Genomic DNA, 21,146 nt, shown 5'->3' with positions numbered 1-21,146 from the left:
TTCCCTGCTACACATCCTTCCCAATCAGTCCTTACAAATAACTGCCATACTCTCCTTTAATCAAGTTTTCACTCTTTTGGGAAAACTCATTTGGGAAATTGCAATATTGGAGAACTAACCCTAATCCTGCAGATATAGAGAGAGTCTTTTTATAATTAGAGGAAATTGTGATTGAAAACACCCAAAAAACTTTTTTAGAGTGCTACATTTTCTCATACACACATGATATGTTTTTGGGTTCTTATGTGATTAAAATATGGGTTTATGCTAATGGTTCATGAGTTTATCTAATCCAAGTGCTATAATATTAAGGTATATTAATAAGTATAAAGTATTAATATGAAACAATATGTAATATATTCATATATTTGAATATATTACTATACTAGTCTATTGTATAGTATTTAAAGTTCTCATAGTTATGTAATTTGAGGTTATTGTTACATTTGTAACAGAGTTAGTAAACCTAGCCTCAGTTGTGTTAAAGATATAAAGATAACCAACTTATATTATTATATTATATCAACATATTATAAAATATCTGGATCACTTATGTGGCAACCCCAGGAAACAAAATCACAGAGTAAATTAAACTTGAACTGTTTATTTATTGGCTACTACAAATATGCCATATTTTTATTTACATAACTATACTGACTCTGTGTTGCCAGGAGGCCTTCATCATGGAGCCCTCTAATTAATAGTTTTCCCTGCTGTGTCCTCTCTCGTGCTGGGCTGCATGAGAAACAACACATCTTTCTAACCCTAAGCCTAACCTAACCTACAGTCACCATTTTGGCCTGGCACCCGGCCAGCTTTGGATTTTCCCCAGCTCTTCCTCCTCTCTCCCCCTGGTCTCCACCCATCAGCCCCTTCTCTACCTGCTCTCCCAGTCATTAATTGCATATTGGCTCCACCTGTGTTCCCCTCTCCCTACAAAACCTCTCCTCAGTCCTCTCCCCACTGTCAGATTGTCGTCTATTCCCAACCTGCTATCAGCCCTTACTACATACACCGCCTTTGCATGACACACAAACGTCCCACTTAACCCTTTATTGTCGATCTAATATTTATCCCATGTATTGTTGATTTTAAGAGTTTCAGCACACAATACATATCTACTAATAAAGTGTGTTTTCGAGGAAATAGTCATTGTGAGATATATTTGAAGTATATACTGATTTGCAGTTCCTAAAAATGTACTGCTAATAGAAAGAGCTGACATATGCCATAACAAAGCAGATATTTACCAAAAATTATATTGTCTTTGTTACAAACATGAACAAGGTCTGGAAAGTATACAGTAGATAGTAAGGATCAGTCCAATACACAAGTCACACACAACTCAGCTTCCTGTAATTGTAAATATCGCAGCAGTATCTATATATGAAAAGAAGGTTGTTTCAAACTAAGACACACTGAGAGGATAGCAGTGTTGACAATTAACAGAAAATGTGCTTTTTTAAAGCCTTAATGCTTAATATTTTATTTTATGTCGTAATATTAGACACGTGGGACACAAGCACCTCCCCAGGGTCGTCCTCTGATTCTTCAGATGCTTCCACCTCATCAGAGTACAGGAGGAGGAAGAAATCTACAAAGAAGAGTAAGAAGAGATACACCAAATTATCAGGAAAAGCATTTGCAAAACGAGGTACATCATACAATTTTGCAGTTGTATATATATATAGAGAGAGAGAGAGCGAGAGAGAGAGAGAGAGGAGAAACTCAACAAGCTGCTCATGGTATTAAAATCTTTGCATAAGAAAATTATGTTGTGAATGAAGTGCTATGGTAACTCTTTTTTCTCATCTTCTTGGATCATCATAAGTTTTAAACAGCCTAGCTAAAATACTTACTGTTATTAATGATTTTTATGAAATTATGAAGTAAATTTCCAGGAAATTAGCTACAGACTTTGGAACCTCGGATATAAAAGGTTACCCAAATTTTCTTCTGAAAAAGTAAGCCTTGAGCAGGTCAGGCTTAAGGCACTATCTATCAGAGACTTTCCATGCAGATCTTACATCACTCTCAGGCAATTTCCCAGTCGTTCAAGCTTTGTTTTCAGAAGATCCCAATGACACACATAAAAGCCAAGTGGAACAAGAACGCACAGGTGACCAAGTGTTAACAACTTAATGACTTCACACAAGCGGTCATGCCCTTTAACACCACCATTGTTCCTTCTAAAGTCAATTCAAAGCAGTATTGAATAAACTTGAGTATTCACAGCTGCAAGGCTAATCTAGCCACAGGGGTTGCAAGCCAGTGATTTCTGTGCCGGTCCCAAGCCCGGATAAATAGAGAGGGTTGCGTCAGGAAGGGCATCCGGCGTAAAAATTGCCAAAATAACCATGCGAATCATCCACAAGACTTTCATACCGGATCGGTCGAGGCCCGGGTTAACAACGACCGCCACCGATGCTGTTAACCTACAGGGTGTCGGTGGAAATTTGACTACTGTTGGTCGAAGAAAGAGGGGAGGCAGAAGGGTTCGTGAGCAGAGAGAGAAGGGGAAAGGCAGGGACATAGATCTGAGAATAGGAACTCTTGGCGTTGGCACAATGACAGGGAAAGGCAGAGAGCTGGCAGACATGATGGAGAGAAGGAAGGTAGATGTACTGTGTGTGCAGGATACAAGGTGGAAGGGCAGCAAGGCACGTAGCATTGGAGGAGGATACAAACTGTTCTACCATGGTGTTGATAGGAAGAGAAACGGGGTAGGAGTGATCCTGAAGGGGGAGTTTGTAAACAGTGTTCTAGAGGTGAAAAGAGTCTCAGACAGGGTGATGAGCCTAAAGCTAGAAATTGAAGGGGTGATGATGAATGTAGTCAGTGGGTATGCTCCACAGGTTGGCTGTGAGTTAGAAGAGAAGGAGAGATTCTGGAGTGAGTTTGATGAGGTCATAGAGAGTATCCCCAGAGGAGAGAGAGTTGTTTGTGGAGCAGACTTCAATGGGCATGTTGGTGAGGGCAACAGAGGTGATGAGGAGGTGATGGGCAGGTTTGGTGTGAAGGAGAGGAATCTGGAAGGACAGATGGTGGTGGACTTTGCTAAGAGGATGGAAATGGCTGTAGTCAACACTTACTTCCAGAAGCGAGAGGAACATAGAGTGACATACAGAAGTGGAGGTAGGAGTACACAGGTGGACTACATCCTATGTAGACGAGGTCATTTGAGAGAGGTTAGTGACTGCAAAGTGGTGGTAGGAGAGAGTGTAGCCAGACAGCACCGCATGGTGGTGTGTAAGATGACTCTGGAGGTCAGGAAGAAGAAGAGAGGGAAGACAGAGAAGAAGACCAAGTGGTGGAAGTTAAAGAATGAAGAAACTTGTGAGGAATTCAGACAGACGTTGAGACAGGTTCTGGGTGGTCAGGATGAGCTTCCAGATGACTGGGAAACTACAGCAGAGGTTATCAGGGAAACAGGTAGGAAGGTGCTAGGTGTGTCATCTGGAAAGAGGAAAGAAGGTAAAGACACTTGGTGGTGGAATGAGGAAGTACAGGAATGCATCCAGAGGAAGAGGTTAGCTAGAAGGAAGTGGGATGTAGAAAGGACTGACGAAAGTAGACAGGAGTACAAGGAAGCGCAGCGTGGAGTGAAGAGGGAGGTGGCAAAGGCCAAACAGAAAGCTTACGATGAGCTGTATGACAGGTTAGACACAAAGGAAGGAGAGAAGGACTTGTACAGGCTAGCCAGACAGAGAGATAGAGATGGGAAGGATGTGCAACAGGTAAGGGTGATTAAGGACAGAGATGGAAAGGTACTAACAACCCAGGAGAGTGTGCAGAAAAGATGGAAGGAGTATTTTGAGGATCTGATGAATGAGGAAAATGACAGGGAAAGAAGGGAGGAAGATGTGGATGTTGTGGAGCAGGAAATAGCAGAGATTGGAAAGGATGAGGTTAGGAAGGCTCTGAAAAGGATGAAGAGTGGAAAGGCTGTTGGTCCTGATGACGTACCTGTGGAGGTGTGGAAGTGCTTAGGAGAGACAGCAGTGGAGTTTCTAACCAGTTTGTTCAATAGGATTCTAGAGAGTGAGAAGATGCCTGAGGAATGGAGGAGAAGTGTTCTGGTTCCGATCTTTAAGAACAAGGGTGACACGCAGAACTGCAGCAACTATAGAGGAATAAAGTTGATGAGCCACACAATGAAGCTGTGGGAAAGAGTAGTGGAAGCCAGGCTTAGGAAGAAGGTGGAGATTTGTGAGCAGCAGTATGGTTTCATGCTGTGTAAGAGCACCACTGATGCCATTTTTGCTTTGAGAATGTTGATGGAAAAGTACAGAGATGGTCAGAAGGAGCTGCATTGTGTCTTTGTAGATTTAGAGAAGGCGTATGACAGGGTGCCGAGGGAGGAGCTGTGGTACTGTATGAGGTCGTCGGCAGTGGCAGAGAAGTACGTCAGAGTAGTTCAGGACATGTATGAGAGAAGTATGACGGTGGTGAGATGTGCTGTAGGTCAGACAGAGGAGTTCAAGGTGGAGGTGGGACTACACCGAGGATCAGCTTTGAGTCCCTTCTTGTTTGCTATGTTGATGGACAGGCTGACAGATGAGGTCAGACAGGAATCACCCTGGACAATGATGTTTGCGGATGACATTGTGATTTGCAGTGAGAGTAGAGAGCAGGTGGAGGAACAGCTGGAAAGGTGGAGGTTTGCTCTGGAAAGAAGAGGCATGAAGGTCAGTCGTAGTAAGACAGAATACATGTGTCTGAACGAGAGGGATCAAGGTAGAAATGTTAGGTTACAGGGGGCTGAGGTGAAGAAGGTGCAGGAGTTTAAGTACTTGGGGTCAACAGTTCATTGTGATGGAGAGTGTGGAAAAGAGGTTAAGAGGAGAGTGCAGGCAGGTTGGAGCGGGTGGAGGAAAGTGTCAGGAGTGTTGTGTGACAGAAGAGTGTCAGCAAGACTCAAAGGAAAGGTGTACAAGACAGTGGTGAGACCAGCTCTGCTCTATGGGTTAGAGACGGTAGCAGTGAGAAAGAGACAAGAGGCTGAGATGGAGGTAGCAGAGATGAAGATGTTGAGGTTCTCCTTAGGAGTGACCAGGTTAGACAGAATAAGGAACGAGTACATCAGAGGGACGGCTCACGTTGCATGTGTTAACAACAAAGTCAGAGGCCAGACTGAGATGGTTCGGACATGTTCAGAGGAGGGATAGTGATTATATTGGTAGAAGGATGTTGGAGATGAGGCTGCCAGGCAGGAGGGCAAGAGGACGACCAAAGAGGAGATATATGGATGTCTTAACAGAGGACATGAGGTTGGCTAGTGTTAGGGTAGAAGATGTTCATGATAGAGTGAGGTGGAAAAGGATGATTCGCTGTGGCGACCCCTGATGGGAAAAGCCGAAAGAAGAAGAAGATTCACAGCTGCAAGGCTGAGTGCAGGAAAGCAGAGCTAAAATGAAAGTAATTAGGGTTTCAAGTATTTCTTGTACGTGGCTATGAAAGAATTATTGGCCCAGTACAATATTATGATAAAAAATGCCAGAGCTCAATACTTCTCTGATCTTATCACTGTTCATTTACATAATCCCAAATTTATGTTCAAGACAGTTTATCAGCTGTTGAATCCAGCCCCTCCTTGCACTCCAGCTGAAAGCCATGCTGACCGTGAAAAGTATCTTCATTTTATTACAACCAGAGCTTCTGTCATCCCGAACACCAGACATTCTAATACTATTATTATATATTGTATCACATATGAAACTATTTTCCAGTCTCTTGATATCATTTTAAGTTTTTAATTACAGTTGTTGAACTGGTTGCACCTTGTTTGCTGTCAGTTTTTAACAGAGCATTTTCTACTGGTTATGTCCCAGATCATTTCAAAGTTGCTTGCAACAACCTAAGCTAGATCCGACATTCCTTGAAAACTACAGCCCCATCTCCAACCTATCTTTTATATTTAAGATATTAGGTAAATATTTGTCTAAGCACCTATATTTATCGGCAGAAAACTATGATGATGATGGATTTCTGTCTGGTGTCACAGCACAGAGTGACTACTCAGAGTGACTAATGAGTTCCTATTGTTGTGGATATCAGTGCTGCCTTTGACATACTAGATCACTGCATTTTTCTGGACAAAGTGTGACACTGGGCTGGAATAACAGGTACTATGTTAGAATGGTTTTTCCTCATACCTGTCAAGTATGATGTCCCAGAAGTGTCAGTGTTGTGGCCTTTGTACGCGTTCCACCTTGGACATTTTATTCATAAGCAAGGTTCTCAGTTACGTTGATGACATAAAGCTGCACCTGCCTGTTAGACCCTCAGACTATGGCATGTTGAAATCTCTACACAATTATCCAGATCAAAAGCTTGATGGATCAAACTTTCTTGCAGCTCAACTCAAAATAAAAAGAGATTGTTGTTATTAGTTCCCATTAGTCAAATACATTCTGCCCTGTACTGGTCCACTATTAGAACATATTAAACCTGCTGGAAATAATATGGGTTTGACAGTAATTTAAATAAAAGATTAAAAAAACATTATTAACAGTATTACTCTATTTGATTATTGATTAATGATAAAATAATCTAATCCTACTATTTGTAGGTTGTATTTGTTGTTTGCAGACTTTTATGAACCTCTAACATTATTAACTCATGTAGAACTCATGTGGTTGTAGGATGTCTTCAGGGCAAAGACATCACAGAGTATCGGGGAGTGGTGGACAGTTTTGTGAACTGGCGTGGGTGCTCAACATCAGTAAAACAAAGAAGCTAGTGTTGGATTTCAGAAAAACTGTGAGTCCTCTCACTCCTCTCTCGATCCAGGGGGATGGAGGGAAAGGTTGTATCTGATTACAAATACTTAGCAGTATACTTGGAAAATAAATAATAATAATATAATAGTTTCCCTGAATTTTAAGTGAAAGTGCGCATAATTCTTACTAGCACACTACATTTCATATATAAATGTAAAACCATGTCATAGTCATAAAAAATAATCCCCATTAGTTTTGGGTTAATGTTACATTAATTATAAAATAAATAAATAAATACATAGTACATCCAAATGTACAGACCCAAAGAACTCAAAGAAATTGAAGCCTCTCACAGATTCACACTTCACTCCAAGTGTTTCTCCTTTTCCCTGTGAGTGTACACAACCAGCAAACATGAACTAAGTTATGGTGTACCTTTAACCTTGGAGAATTACCTCCCTGAAAAACCAGATTGACTGCAAATGGTTACTGATTTGATTAGAGTGTTGAACAATGGGTTGTGTCATGACCTGAATGAGTAATTAGTCATAAGCCATACTTATTGTAAACACTAAAGCTGAAACAATCCGTTTGGTTATCAGTTGTCTTATAGAAAATAAATGTAGTTATTCTGATTGTTGATTTATCTTTTTAAGAAGGTTTTAAAGCTGAACATCAACATTAAGTCAGATAAATATGGCTTATGGTGTTATATTGTAATTTTGCAGAGTTAATTTTCTCTCGTGTCATGTTAGCTGTTCAATCAATTCAGAATGTATTTCATAGGTTTGAGCCCTCCAGCGTGAAGTTGTCTTGCGATGTGGCCACATCACAAGACATTGTTGGCACAGTGCTGCGATTATAATTAGCACATCTAGAGAATTCACTGTATGAGGACGACTAGATGTTTTCTGAATAATACACACACACACACACAAATGTTTTGACTTTTAGGTTTATATTTCATTTTGTATTTTAATGTATTTTTCTTGTGTCATGTTGTCTTTAATAACCATTAAGGTGAGTTCTTTGGAAAATAAAATCTTTGGAATGCTACTGGTCCTTTATGTCTGTTACAACATCTTTTTTCCACAACACTTATCAGAAATGATCTCACTGGTATATCTTGCTCTGGATTTTTTTCTCATTGCCATTATGTAATTTCCCACTGCTGTCTTGGCACTGCCACTTACCTGCGGTGTAATCTGTGTTTGTAGTTTGAATGTTTGTAACCTGCAGATCCAGTTTCCTTTCAGTTCTTGGAAAAAAACATTGCAGACTAATAGCAAAATCCCCTTCACAATTAAATTGTATTGTAAGTTGTAAGTGCTTCTACTTACCTACAATAATACTCTGTGTATGTAAGATTGAATGACTTCAAATAAAAAAAACAACCTATACACATTTTCACCATTATAGGTGAAATAAAAACAAATCTCTGAAGAATGATCTGAAATAATTACAAGTACAAAATACATGAATACATCCAAACATCACTAACTGAAACTTTACTTCTTCTTCTTTATTCTCTTAACAATCTCACGGCCCCTCTAAAAACTACTGGACTAAACTTGGTAAAGGTAAGAAAACTGTTAAAATTAGTTTCACCTCAGTGTTAATCTAATAATATCAATATGATATCTTTCAGGGGACATTTGATAGCTGATAATGTTGATCACCTTCATAAGCTCTGTATAGGATTTTGCAGATCTTTTAAAGGTGTACTTTACACTGATGTTTTCTGGTTGGATTCAATGTACAAAGAAAAATCCCCAAGAAATGTTTGATTCAATAACAATAATTCACAATAATTCACAATAACAAACAATGTGTGTGTCGTTTCCTGGGTCTCAATAGAGTTGAAATAAAGGTCTGAACATTTTTAAAATGTTTGCCTGAGACACATTGTACTTTTGATGGATGGATCGAGATTAGATAAGTAAACTGCCCTTTCATTCTAATGGTTTGGGCATTTATTTTTTTCTGGTTGCACTTGTTCTAAAACAAACCAGCTGATGAAGCTGACAAAGGCTAGAGTTCACTTGGAAAGTTTCTGCAGTTTGAGCAGTTCATTCTTGAGGAAGCAGCAGGCTTGTGAGAGGAAGGGTCTCCTCTAATGCAGCAATCATTTGACACAACCTCCCACTTTGCCTCCTTTAGATTATGCCCTGCTGGGGGCCACCTTGGCTCAACAACCATTGTTTCCTTTAATTTTTCATGTGTCTAAGTAAACACACAAACTCTCTAAGCAGTCCCTTGGACCACTGTGAGCAACATCAGACGTGTGCCCTGTGGTCACGCCAGCATCGCATCCATCCAAGTTACATGGTTTATCAAAAGAATCAAATTACAGCGTTTACGTTTCTGTTAAAAATACTTTTACTAAAGTGCTTTAGCACACTTACAATGAAAATGACAAAAATCTTGTTCATTAATTTTTCAGCAATTTTGAAAACACACATAACATTTTTATTATAAAGCTCTGACTGAGCCAGTGTGTGAAGCTCCTGCTGTGCACTGGGTGAGAGGGTCCTACTGTGGTCTGGGACAGAGTCCTGTAACTCTTTGTCTGCAAAAAACAGTATTAATTACACGATTATTTGCATTTTCACTACTTATAAACTAGTGACAGTAATTAATGTTCTAATAATTTAATCCTAAAAAAAAAAGGACACTAGATGAGCACAAATCTGATTGAGGACTTAAATTTCACCTTATTTTTCCTGTGTGTCCTTCTCACTTCTCCGATGGTTGCACACTTTGTCCTAGTTGAAAACCCCCGTCTGCTTCGCATTTCTTTTTTACTTTGGCTTGGTGAGGGGATGTGCCACTGCCATTATTAGAAAGGGCCAACATAAGCAACACTTTGCAGCGCGGATTTTCTGTGCGTGGAGATCGTGTCAGCAGTGCGCAATGTTTACTGTACTTGAAGACTCCATGATCCACCCTGCATTACAATGACAGTGTTCCACATTGCAAAGCCATCAGCTGGAGACCCTCACAGAGAATTAAAAATGCCAACCACTTATTTGTGTGTGTCTCATATTAGAGGGTATGTGGATTATGGATCAATTAAAGATATGTCTAGGGTTTTAAAACCTGGCCCTCAAGGACCCCCTGTCTGTTTAGTTTTCCTACTATCTCTGCCCTCCCCACAGCTGATTACCTGGATCAGGTGTGTTCAGTCAATCAGAAGCTGGAAGAGCACACCAGGTATGAGAACCACAACACAACTTTATAGTGTTAGTAAAAAAAATTGTAATATGACAAAGCAAACCACGCAAATACGTAACCTGCTTAGTGCCAAGTTACTTTTCACTCCTTCAAGTGTGTTATTATGAACCAAGATACAGATAAAACAGAGCAGAGAAAGTATGCGATGTGAAGATCATTAAGTTAATTAATTTAGCTGGTTCAACCTGACATATTTGACCATGCTTACTGGCATTGTGTCTTTTACAATAAAGTAGACTCATGCATTGGTGACATCACTCTTTTTTTAATTTTTTTTGTCGCAAGGCACGGTGCTGGAAAAAGTGGACTTTGTGGTAGTTTTAGGGGGGTCATTATCACATGCTTGGATCTGGAACTATAAAGTCTTTCATTGTGTGTGCTCCATAGGATGGAACTGCTTGTAATGGCAAACAAGATTAGAGGTATTATGTGTCTTTGAGAGAAATTGTGCTTTCAACACAATTTGCACTAAGACTTTAAATAGTGCAAATATATCCACAGTTTTTTGCTCCTGCTCCTGACGCACTGAGGACACAACACACTACAATTGGTTAAAAAGATTAATTTTAAGAGGCTCCTGAAGGAGACAAAGACGTAAGAGGAATGTTTCAACAGGTGAGGGTTCAGGAAGGACGTGGTGGAGAAATAGGTGGGGAATGCTGGGTAAAGGTAATGAAGGTCCTCAACATTACCTATGGACTTCACTTTGTTTGGATTACATATACTTAATTATATAAGTGATATTAGACAGTCAACGGATTATACAGGCACAGATTTAAGCTATTTTATTTTATATAGTTAAATGTTGTGTAGTTTGGCCTGTCTTAGTTGGCAGTGCTGAAGACCTGGGACAAAACACACGTATTTAGATTGGGCAGGTTGGTTAGGCCAGAGGAGTAATTATACATTGTTTAAGGTAATAAGTGTTAAAAGCTACAGATGTTAAAAAGGTCAAACAAAGTGCAAGGTGTGATTTAAATCACTTACCTTGTGTTTCCTCTTCAGGGTGTTTGGGCTAAAAGAGTCCTTGTGCTTCTTCTTCTTCTTCTCTGGTGTTTTAAGGCAGCCGGCATTCAAATTGTTGCATTGCTGCCATCTGTAGGTATCAATTGTTATTGCATCATCTTATTCAAATTCTCTTCATAAGTTCAGATGTTCTTAAGAAGTTATATACACTTGTACTTTTACACTTTATATGCAACAAAAGACAGGGATCTTGACTGAACTTTTTATAGACTTTCTGGGCCAGTTCATAGTTCACAGTTCGAGTTATTTTTTTTATTTATTTCATGTCCCTCCAATTTTAAGCCATTACATCATAACCTCTATAACATAGCCATTATATTACATCATAACCTCTTAGATGCTCATACTTTGGGATGGGTTCCAATTTTATTTATTGTGATACCCATGCTTTTAAAGTTATATCCACTTACAGTTGCATTGTTTTACTGTACAGCTGGCTCTACAGTAGCTGACGTCAGAGGGTTGAACATATAAATGTCTGGTTCCTGGAGAAAGTTCAGTACTTTCCAGTCCTTCGTTCCTTCCTGTTACATCATACACATCTGTTCTTCAGCCACCATTGTCTCTGTTTCTCACGTGTTCTGCTGACTCCACTTGGGCACCCGGTACCTGGGAAACACAAAACACATTAATTCTCCACTAATTCTGTTTTTACCATCTCAGGAAAGCGTCCCGTGTAACCTGCCCTGGCTAACAACATCCTTTTACATTCACTAATTTTTCATTTACAATAAATTAAATAGACTTGTGGCATTTTAAGTTCCTTAGGCAACCCATGTGTAACAATGTAATATACAGTGAGTCTTTAAATTTGAGACTTCCATCCAAGTGGTTTAGAAGATTTTAAATGAACAAATAATGAACAAATATAACTACTGAACAGGATATAGAGAAGTAAAAATAGTAATTATTCAGCATAATAACAACTTCTCTGTTTGATGCTGTAATGATAATTATTTGAAATAACTCTCTTACATTAAAAAATGTCAAATGCTATCTAGAAAACATCAGAGTTCTTCTCCAAAACTGTAAAAAATCGAACAAATCAAGTTTGATGCTAAAAGCAATGGATTATACATCTGTACCAACTTTCAACTCTGAGCTTAGTATTTTAATAAGAATAAACTGAAAGAAAACACAACTCGTGTAAGATGGGACTATCGGGTTTGAAATTGAAATACTAATGTTATGTACAAGTACAACAATACTATACCTAAGTACAATGTTTGAGTGAAACTTATCTGCTTATGGCTGGATTAAGGAGACGCTGACATAACTGTTGGGTGTTTCATTGCACAGGTAGCAACGTCAGAGGTAGAGAGAGGTGTGTTTAAGAGACAGAAGGGAGGGGAGAGGAAGGTCATTTATAAAGGAAGGAGATCAGGTGTTATGGACGTTCAGTCATGGCTTTCCACAAAGTGATCTGTGCAGCAGCTCTGCTGAATCTCTTGACACAAGGTAAGAACAATCCTCATTAAATGTACCTGAAACCAACATTTAATGAGATTTGTTGTTGGTTGTATGGAGGAAAAACAGGGAGGGTGAAGCATAATATTTTATTTGTGTGCATATAACTGACTCAAAAATATTTATTAATAAAAATGATCAGATGTAGGATAGAAGTTTGTTCTTTGTTTGTTTCTAAATCCATGTTGTGTTAATTAAAAGGTCAAATGCTATTGTATCATCTGTATCATATTGTATCACATATCTGGGGAAGAATGTTTCTAGAATATATTATAAATATACTATAAATATACTATATATACCTGAGATGTATAAATATGGAAGCCTAATCAAACTTAGGGAAAATATTTTTCACTATTTATTTCCTTTTTATTTCCTGAAGTATTTACAGATTCCTAGGGAAGTGTAAATAGATCAAAATTTACTTAATTGCACTTGGGATTACAAAATTTACAATGTAAAGTTTAGGAAACAACATAAATTACATTATAACTAAAGACAGAATAATATCATAAATAAGGTATTTTAAATGGTGCACATAGAAATGTCTAGAGTAGGTGGTGTTAACGTTGAGATGGAGTTGCACATTGATTTCAAAAGGGATTTTAATTGGAAAACATTTATATCATATAATATCATATATCATATCACAGCAAATCATAGGAAATATGCTGAGAATGTGATCTTCAGACGGATATTTTACATTTTTTACATATTTACAACAACATTAGTAGAAGGATGGTGGTAACATTTAGTATTATCATCTTTGTCAAGTACTATCTTCAAATACAGTATAATAGACATTTTATTTTAGTATTGTGTCTGTGTGTGAGAAAAATGTAAACTCACAGTCAGTGATTGTTAGCAAGGATACATGACAGCAGATGAACACTTCCTCTCAGTCTGTTTTTTTTTATGTCCTTTATGAATGTCCCTGGTTTCACTTGAAATAATGTGGGTTTAAATACGCTGAAACCATGTTACCAGTAATTTCAGAGGAAGCAGTAAAACCAGTTTGATGGGACAATAGAAAAAATGCTGTCACGTACAAATGCACATGACACTGTTAGAAGATGCAGATTGTGTCTACATGAGGGTGTACACACTACTCTGTTGTCAACCTCACAATGTACATTTTGTGCATTCCTAAATTAATGTGGCTTTACAGCTGCCATTAATGACACAGCCTACAATTCAATAAAGGTGAAAGTAGTATGAGGTACATTACAGGATGGCACAGCATTTAAATTCTACATAGTAAACCATTCCATGGTCATGAAGAGATTATCAAGATTCCCCCATGTAGGAAGGAACAGTAAATATGTTGTTGTTTAAAGAGACTTTTGTTTGTTTTCTATTTTTCAGAGTGTCATTCACAACTAAGTGGTAAGTTTCTATGCATACAGTCACAAGAAAAATTGATGAGACTGTCAATTTCCTGGTTTTCTGCATGAACACAATATTTTATAAAATGCAGTCATGTTTCACATTTTTACACAGTGTTCCAGTGTTTCTGGAAAACACAAATGAGCTGGCTAAACCACATTTGACAGCACATCACATCAAGTGCTTCCTATAGCATATACATGTATATATTTAACTTTCGATTCACCTTCGAGCTTGGGCTTAAGAAAAACGTGTAAACACTGCCTTCTCCCTTCACATACAAGTACACAAGCAATTCTATTTCCTCAATTACTTACAAAAAAACATTTTAATGATTGTCATTTATACTTCCTTGCAAAAAGGTCAGTTATAGTCAGATATAGTTATATGGTTATATTCAAATTAATTGGAATATATACACTTTGCCTTTATTCAGTTAGCACTTATATTCCATACTTATATGGAAGTATAAGCAATAAAACATTATTTGTCTCTCTTCAGTGTGTGGTCAGCCTCCACTCAACACCAAGATTGTTGGAGGACAGGTGGCTTCTCTAGGCAGTTGGCCCTGGCAGGTCAGCCTGCAGGTATTTGGAAGCCACTTCTGTGGAGGATCCCTCATCAACAATCAGTGGGTGCTGACTGCTGCTCACTGCTTCGCAAGGTGAGCAGTAAGGGTTGAGTGGATATTCAATTAGACAGGATGCAAAACAACCACAAACCAACAGTCTGCAGAGAATCGCAAACCAACTATAAATTACACAAAATCAAAATTGCTTTGCGTCTTTCAGTCAGCGCTTAATGCTCCCGTGTAGCAGATGTTTACATATCTGTGCCAGGAGCCTTTTGCGTGTATATAAAAACCCCATTTAGAAAAGTTGGGACTTCCTCTAAAATACAATAAAATCTAAAATCTGTTATTTGTTGATTCATCTGAACCTTTATTTATCTGACAAAAGTTTGAAGCTTCTCAGTGTTTTAACTGCCAAACGTAATTAATAGCTACAATATAAGCAATTTCAGTTTGATATCTGCAACACACACATTTCATAGATTCAACTGTTGCAGCAGATTTAAAAAATAATGGACCACAGGGCTACTTCAAGATTTGACCGTTAAATGTAATTCTTTGTGATCTTTCACACATTTTAAACACAAGCAATTCTATTTCTTAAATTACTTTTAAAAAGCCTTTTAATGTTTGTCACTTATACTTAATATAAGTATAAGTGAATATATACACTTCTCTTTTATTCAGTTAGAACTTATATAATCAGGACTATTCATCACTTAGTTGGTGTCTCCACATCAGAATGAATGAATTTACATTTTAAACAGCTACAGTGAACAGTATACATATGGAGACATGACTTTACTTTCACGTCCTTTGGTTAAAAACAATAGGCCTTATTTATGAAGAAATGTATTCTTAAGAGTGACGATGAGTATTTGGAGTTCTCCATGACCACAGATTCAATGAAAATAGGAAACAAACTGAGGGAACAATTAATACAATTAAATGTGCATTCTATGTTCTTTGTTTCTCTCCTGATCACCTCAGCATCCAGCCAACCAGTGTGACTGTGGTACTGGGTCTCCAAACTCAATCAGGATCCAACCCCAATGCACAGAGTCGGACAATAGCAAACGGCATTGTTCATCCCAGCTACAATAGTCAGACTAATGACAACGACATCTACCTCCTGCAGCTTGCATCACCAGTGACATTCACTAACTACATTTTGCCCATATGCCTGGCAGCATCAGACAGCACCTTCTACAGCGGCATAAACTCCTGGGTCACTGGCTGGGGTACCACCTCAAGTGGAGGTGAGTCATACAGCAAGTACAATACACAGTCTTTCAAAGAAAGGATGGCTACTCCTATATTTTCCAGGTAAATATTTTTTCAAATATTTACCTGGAAATAACTCAGAGCTAGTGCGGATACTTCCAGATGTGGACAAAACTCACAAAAGACATGCTGTTGAGTGGTGCTTCAACACACATTAAGTATGTAAAAAAAAGAACTAACTAATGAAACTGGCCTTGACAAAAATGGTGACAACCATAACTTAATATTTAGTTGCACAACTATTTGAGGCAATCACTGCAATCAAGTGATTTCTGTAACAATCAATGACTCGTCTGCACCTGTTGACAGGTAATTTGTCCCACTACTCAGGAGCAAACTGCTCCGGCTGTCTCAGGTTTGAAGGGTGCCTTCTCCAGACTGCATGTTTCAGCTCTTTCCACAGATGTTCAATGTGATTTAGATCAGGATTCATAGAAGGCCACTTCAGAATAGTCCAATGATTTGTTCTTAGCCATTCTTGGGTGTGTTTTGGGTTAGTATCCTGTTAGAGGAACATGACCTGCGACAAAGACCAAGCTTTGTGGCTTATATTATATACATTTTCTCTCTTTTTTAAGATTTGTTTTCAACAGTGGAGTCCTCCTCAGTCGCCTTCTATTAAGTCCACTTTGACTTAAACAGTGACTGATGGTGTGATCTGATCCTGATTTACCATGACCTTGGATTTCACCTCTAAAAGTTGTTCTGGGCTCTCTGGTTACCATTTATATTATCTGTCTCAGTTTCCTCTTGTGGCTACGTCCAGGGAGGTTGGCTAAAGTTCTGTGGACCTTAAACTTCTGAATAATATGCACAACTGTAGTCACAGGAACATCAAGCTGCTTGGAGATGGTCTTATAGCCTTTACCTTTAAGATGTCTAAAAATATTCTGCCTGTTACACTGACATAGTTTCGGAAAAACCCACATGGGGAAGTGTCCCTGGAAAAGACAGATCTGTTATCATCACTATAAAACACTTGAACCTTTTGCAAAAGAAAACATTTTACTTACTAGCTATTCAAAGGTTATTTTACCCCATTGTTTATTAAACTGAATTTGTGTCTTTTTAGCTAGTACTATTTCACAAACCCTAATGGAAGTAGAGGTGCCAGTTGTGGGGAACAGACAGTGTAACTGTGACTATGGAGTGGGCTCAATTACAAACAACATGATGTGTGCTGGGTTAAGTTCTGGAGGGAAGGACTCCTGTCAGGTAATCAGTTGTACTGTGTTTGTGTCAGAATTCACCATCTTCAACGACTGCTCCTCCTAAATATTTAACTCTCCTAAAAGGGAGACTCAGGAGGTCCAATGGTCAGCAAGCAGGGCTCTTACTGGATCCAGAGTGGAATAGTCAGTTTTGGAGATGGCTGTGCTTTGCCTAATTTCCCTGGAATCTACACCAGAGTGTCTCAGTATCAGTCCTGGATCAACAGCCGGATCACCAGCAACCAACCGGGCTTCATCACCTTCACATCCACTGGGACTGACAGTGACCTCAGCGTTTCCTGTGCAGGACTACCACCACCTCCAACCACCACAACTACAACCACCACCACTCCAACCACCTCTGTCTCAACACCCAAACGTAAGTGCCTGTTACATTTTTTCTCACTGTATAACACCATCATATTGATTCTGTATCATGTAGCTCTTTAATGATGCTTCATGATAGTTACAATGATTGAAATAATCAAACCCAGTACTTTTATACTGTATCTGCACTAACCCATCCAACTGAAATATTCCAGGTTCATTATTTTGTGTACGAGTGTAACTGCACAACATGATGCTGCAAAAATCTACAGTATCTGGTCCATAGTTTATTTAATGAGAGTTATCTTTGTGTTTACCTCTTACATTTCTCTCCAGCTGTGATTTGTGGCCAAGCACCAATGAATACTCGCATTCTGGGAGGAAGCCCAACGGCTGGCATGTGGCCGTGGATGGTGAGTCTACAGAGGAACGGAAGTCATGTGTGTGGTGGGACTCTGGTGTCTCTGGACTCTGTACTGAGCGATGCCAACTGCTTCTCAAGGTGAGACACCTGAAATGGTGATGTGGATGGTATAATGCCAGTTTTTTTGAGTTGCTGAGTAAAACCTTCACTTCAATCAGTGGTTTGGAAACACTGACATAATACTTAAATTTAAAATTCAGTGCACAAGGATGAGCCCTAACTGACACAGCGTTAAGCTGAGTGTGTGTAGGTAGCCTCTTTTGCACTGCAAAAACAAGATATTTGTCGGTATTCATAAAAAAGAGTCCGAAATTACTATAAAATAATCAAATTTTCAAAGTACAACTTAATCAGAGGTTATAATGTTTTATAATTGCCTAAGATCTAGTTGTTCATTCTTTCTCCCACAGTTCATCCAGACCGTCTGATTGGACTGCAGTTTTGGGTCGGTTGAAACAAAATGGCTCCAACCCCTTTGAGGTGACGCTTAATGTGACAAATATCACTCTGAGCAACCTGACTGGGTCGAACGTAGCACTGCTGCAACTGGGATCCCAACCCACCCTGTCCAACTACATCCAACCCATCTGCCTGGACAACGGACAAACCTTCACTGTGGGCTCAACATGTTGGGCTGCTGGATGGAGCTCTGGACGAGGAGGGGGTGAGTCCTGAATACACAGACACAGTAACTCTCCACATCTTTCACCTCTTTAGATTAAACGTGGTGTAGACAGTAGTGATCTATGTATGATTCAGGTGTTCCACTTCTAACCATTTTCTATGTTCCCATCTAGTAGAAGAAGTTCTGCAGGAGACCCAGACAACTGTGGTAGATTGTGGAAATTTAACAACAAGTAGCAGCATTTGTACGGGATTTTTTACACTGGATCAGGTGAATAAATATATTATTGTTATTAAATCAAACAATAAAAAATATTTTGTTTATAGTTTTATTAAAAGACATTCACTCTAGAAAGAGGACATGTTTGATACAGTACCATTTTGTTTGGGTTGCAGGGTGATTCTGGTGGTCCCATTATGTGTAAGCTGGGCAGCTCTTGGTTCCAGGCAGCAGTTTTAACTGTTGCAAACAACTCCACCACTCAAACACGAGCAATTCCAATCATGGTCTTCACCCAACTGAACAACTTTGACCCTTTCCTAAATCGAGTGCTGGGGACATTTTTGTCTTCATCTTCCACCGCCACCACCACCAGCAGCATCAACAGCACTATCAGCAGCAACACAACCAGCAGCAACACCACCTCAGGTGTCACCAACATAACCACTACCGTGTCCTCCAGAGGGGGCACTCCTGCTTACTTCCCCTTCTTTTTCCTCCATCTTCTTGTCTTCATCATGTGTCTCCATTTCTTTTTATAGAGACCGCCAACCCACTACTACCTGTACTTACCGTTAAATAGTGATCTACCTGATGTGACATGCACAAATAAATGTAAATTAACATATATTCATATTTCAGTTCCCCATTAAGCAAATTACAAAATGTAAATTAATAATGAGATTTATATCTTAATATGTTACAAAAAGTAAGTAAGAGTGATTTATAATATTTATTTAGCATGACCCTATTTGTATAGTTGTATAGTGAAAGGATAAAAAAACCTACTAGTACTGCAACTGTATTTTCGCTCAGCAGAGGGAGTGGTGTAGTAACAGTTGCAGTAGTTCTGTATTCTATCTTACATCTTTTTAGAGTTGATGGTAGTTGAATTGGACAGAAAGGTGTTTACAGCTGTCATAAAACAATAGAGTCATTGATGGGTACTGTGCCAAAATCGCTAAAAGTATGATTGTATATAACCTTCTAAGTATAACCTGGAAAAATGAGACTTTGCAAACATGATGCAGGTTGTGCGTCACACCTGAATGGGTGAATGAACATCTATTGTTAAGGTGAAAGCCTGACAAGACTGCTCAGTATTCTCTTGATTGCAAAACCTGAAGAAGAAAGGTTCAGTTGTGTATTTTTAGACTAGAGCTGAATGGTAGAAACTGGTTCCACAACTGTGGAAAGTTGAAGTACAGATTAACATCATAGAACTTTTAGAACAATAGACCAGATGGAATTGAAACTGGATCACATGACTCTCATCATATGACTAAGCTAAAACCAAATGTTGTATAATTACACATTTGTTTTTTAATAAAATAACTTGTATGTTATAGATTTACTGTCACCAGTTATGAAAGTGAAATCACTTAAAATGTGAATTTATATTGTTATATATTGAATTACAAAGTATGAAACATTAAATGAAATATATATTGAAAAATGAAAAAGGGAACAACATGTATGTAGAGTATACAATAAAATACAAAATACAAAAAAATCACATTAGCAGCAAATAATCATTGTATTGGTATGAAATTAGTTGAGCAGAATGTAAAATAGCATTAACAAGTGACAGAGCAGGAAATAAATAATGGGAATGAAACAGATAAATGAGTGAGAACAGTAAATGATATGCAGGAACAGTAGAAACAGAACCTATTACTTTCTAAAAGGACATATACTTATGTCCATAGGCCTGTATTTTTTTGTATTTTTTAAAATTCGGCATCAAATAATAAATAATAATACATTTATTTATAGAGCCCTGGTGTTGTCAGTAACATCAACAATTAAAGTAGATAAAACTTCAGTCCTTAGTTACATTTATTCTGTTGCAGTGATTTGGGGGATACGTATTCCTCTCACATCTCCTTTGGAACCAGTTGAGTTGCTCACACAGTGGAGAAACTCGCAGTAACTCGCACTTTTCCTACAGTCAGCAGCCTTCTGTCCCCTTTTCAGACATATAAATGTGTATGACAAAGCCATATGGGGTTCTTTATTTTATCTTTAGAAAATTGTTATGAACAATATGAAAACAAAAATATTTATTTAACAGTTGACCCTGCATCTGAAAATATGTGGAATTCATATAGACTTCAAGGTCAATAATGATCACCAGTTCTTCTTCGCCACCTTTCTATAGATCGTGCTTGACACTTGCAATGTGAAAATCAGATGAAACAACCATGTTTGTTGAAGGTGTGTGTACTGAAAAATCACATTGTGTTTTAACTTGTTAGAATTGTCCTGCTTGTTTCCTCTCAGTAGAGACTTAATACTGTTACTGTTTTGAGGTAAAGTGGGGAATAAATAGAATTCATATGTTTGTATGATTTCTTTGTGCTACAGCAGGAAACAGCTCAGTTTCCAGAAGTAATATCTGTATTTTTGTCCTCTCATGGACAAAGAGATCAAAGACATGAACATGGAGGACCTGTCTTCAGTTAAATCTTGAATTGTTTTGTTTTTATCCTAAGATCTAAAGTAACACAGGCATACTCCAGGCATTTATCGGCCATTAATCTGACACTGGAACTAGGAGTGTCTACACTGGTTGCATAACGTCGCTACATCTACCTGCAATATTTTCTTGCAAATTGTATAGTGGATTGAATAATACAGTATCTATCCA

General features: G+C 38.4%; 1 protein-coding gene and 1 long non-coding RNA gene across 3 annotated transcripts in view; one reads left to right on the top strand and one right to left on the bottom strand.

The window, feature by feature from the left end:
• Positions 1–20,842, top strand: part of LOC113171629 (serine-rich adhesin for platelets-like) — a 62,292-nt gene extending 41,450 nt beyond the window's left edge. Inside the window, exons 22-26 of the mRNA XM_026374162.1 lie at positions 16,986–17,280; positions 17,565–17,730; positions 18,063–18,316; positions 18,450–18,547; positions 18,673–20,842. Coding sequence (XP_026229947.1) covers positions 16,986–17,280; positions 17,565–17,730; positions 18,063–18,316; positions 18,450–18,547; positions 18,673–19,038 — 1,179 coding nt within the window. The 3' untranslated portion in view covers positions 19,039–20,842. The remainder of the gene's footprint in view (positions 1–16,985; positions 17,281–17,564; positions 17,731–18,062; positions 18,317–18,449; positions 18,548–18,672) is intronic.
• Positions 9,105–13,805, bottom strand: LOC113172055. 2 transcript variants are annotated; one of them, XR_003299736.1, is made up of 5 exons: positions 13,299–13,805; positions 11,393–11,591; positions 10,944–11,052; positions 9,436–9,669; positions 9,105–9,291 (listed from the first exon to the last, which is right to left on the bottom strand). It is a non-coding gene; the product is annotated as an uncharacterized LOC113172055 (long non-coding RNA). The 2 variants fall into 2 exon arrangements; XR_003299731.1 differs by having other exon boundaries at positions 9,436–11,052.
• Positions 20,843–21,146: the final 304 nt, after the last annotated feature.

Source organism: Anabas testudineus, chromosome 8, assembly GCF_900324465.2.
Source record: "Anabas testudineus chromosome 8, fAnaTes1.2, whole genome shotgun sequence".
Taxonomy (NCBI): Eukaryota; Metazoa; Chordata; class Actinopteri; order Anabantiformes; family Anabantidae; genus Anabas; species Anabas testudineus.
This window is presented reverse-complemented; position numbering and strand designations above follow the sequence as displayed.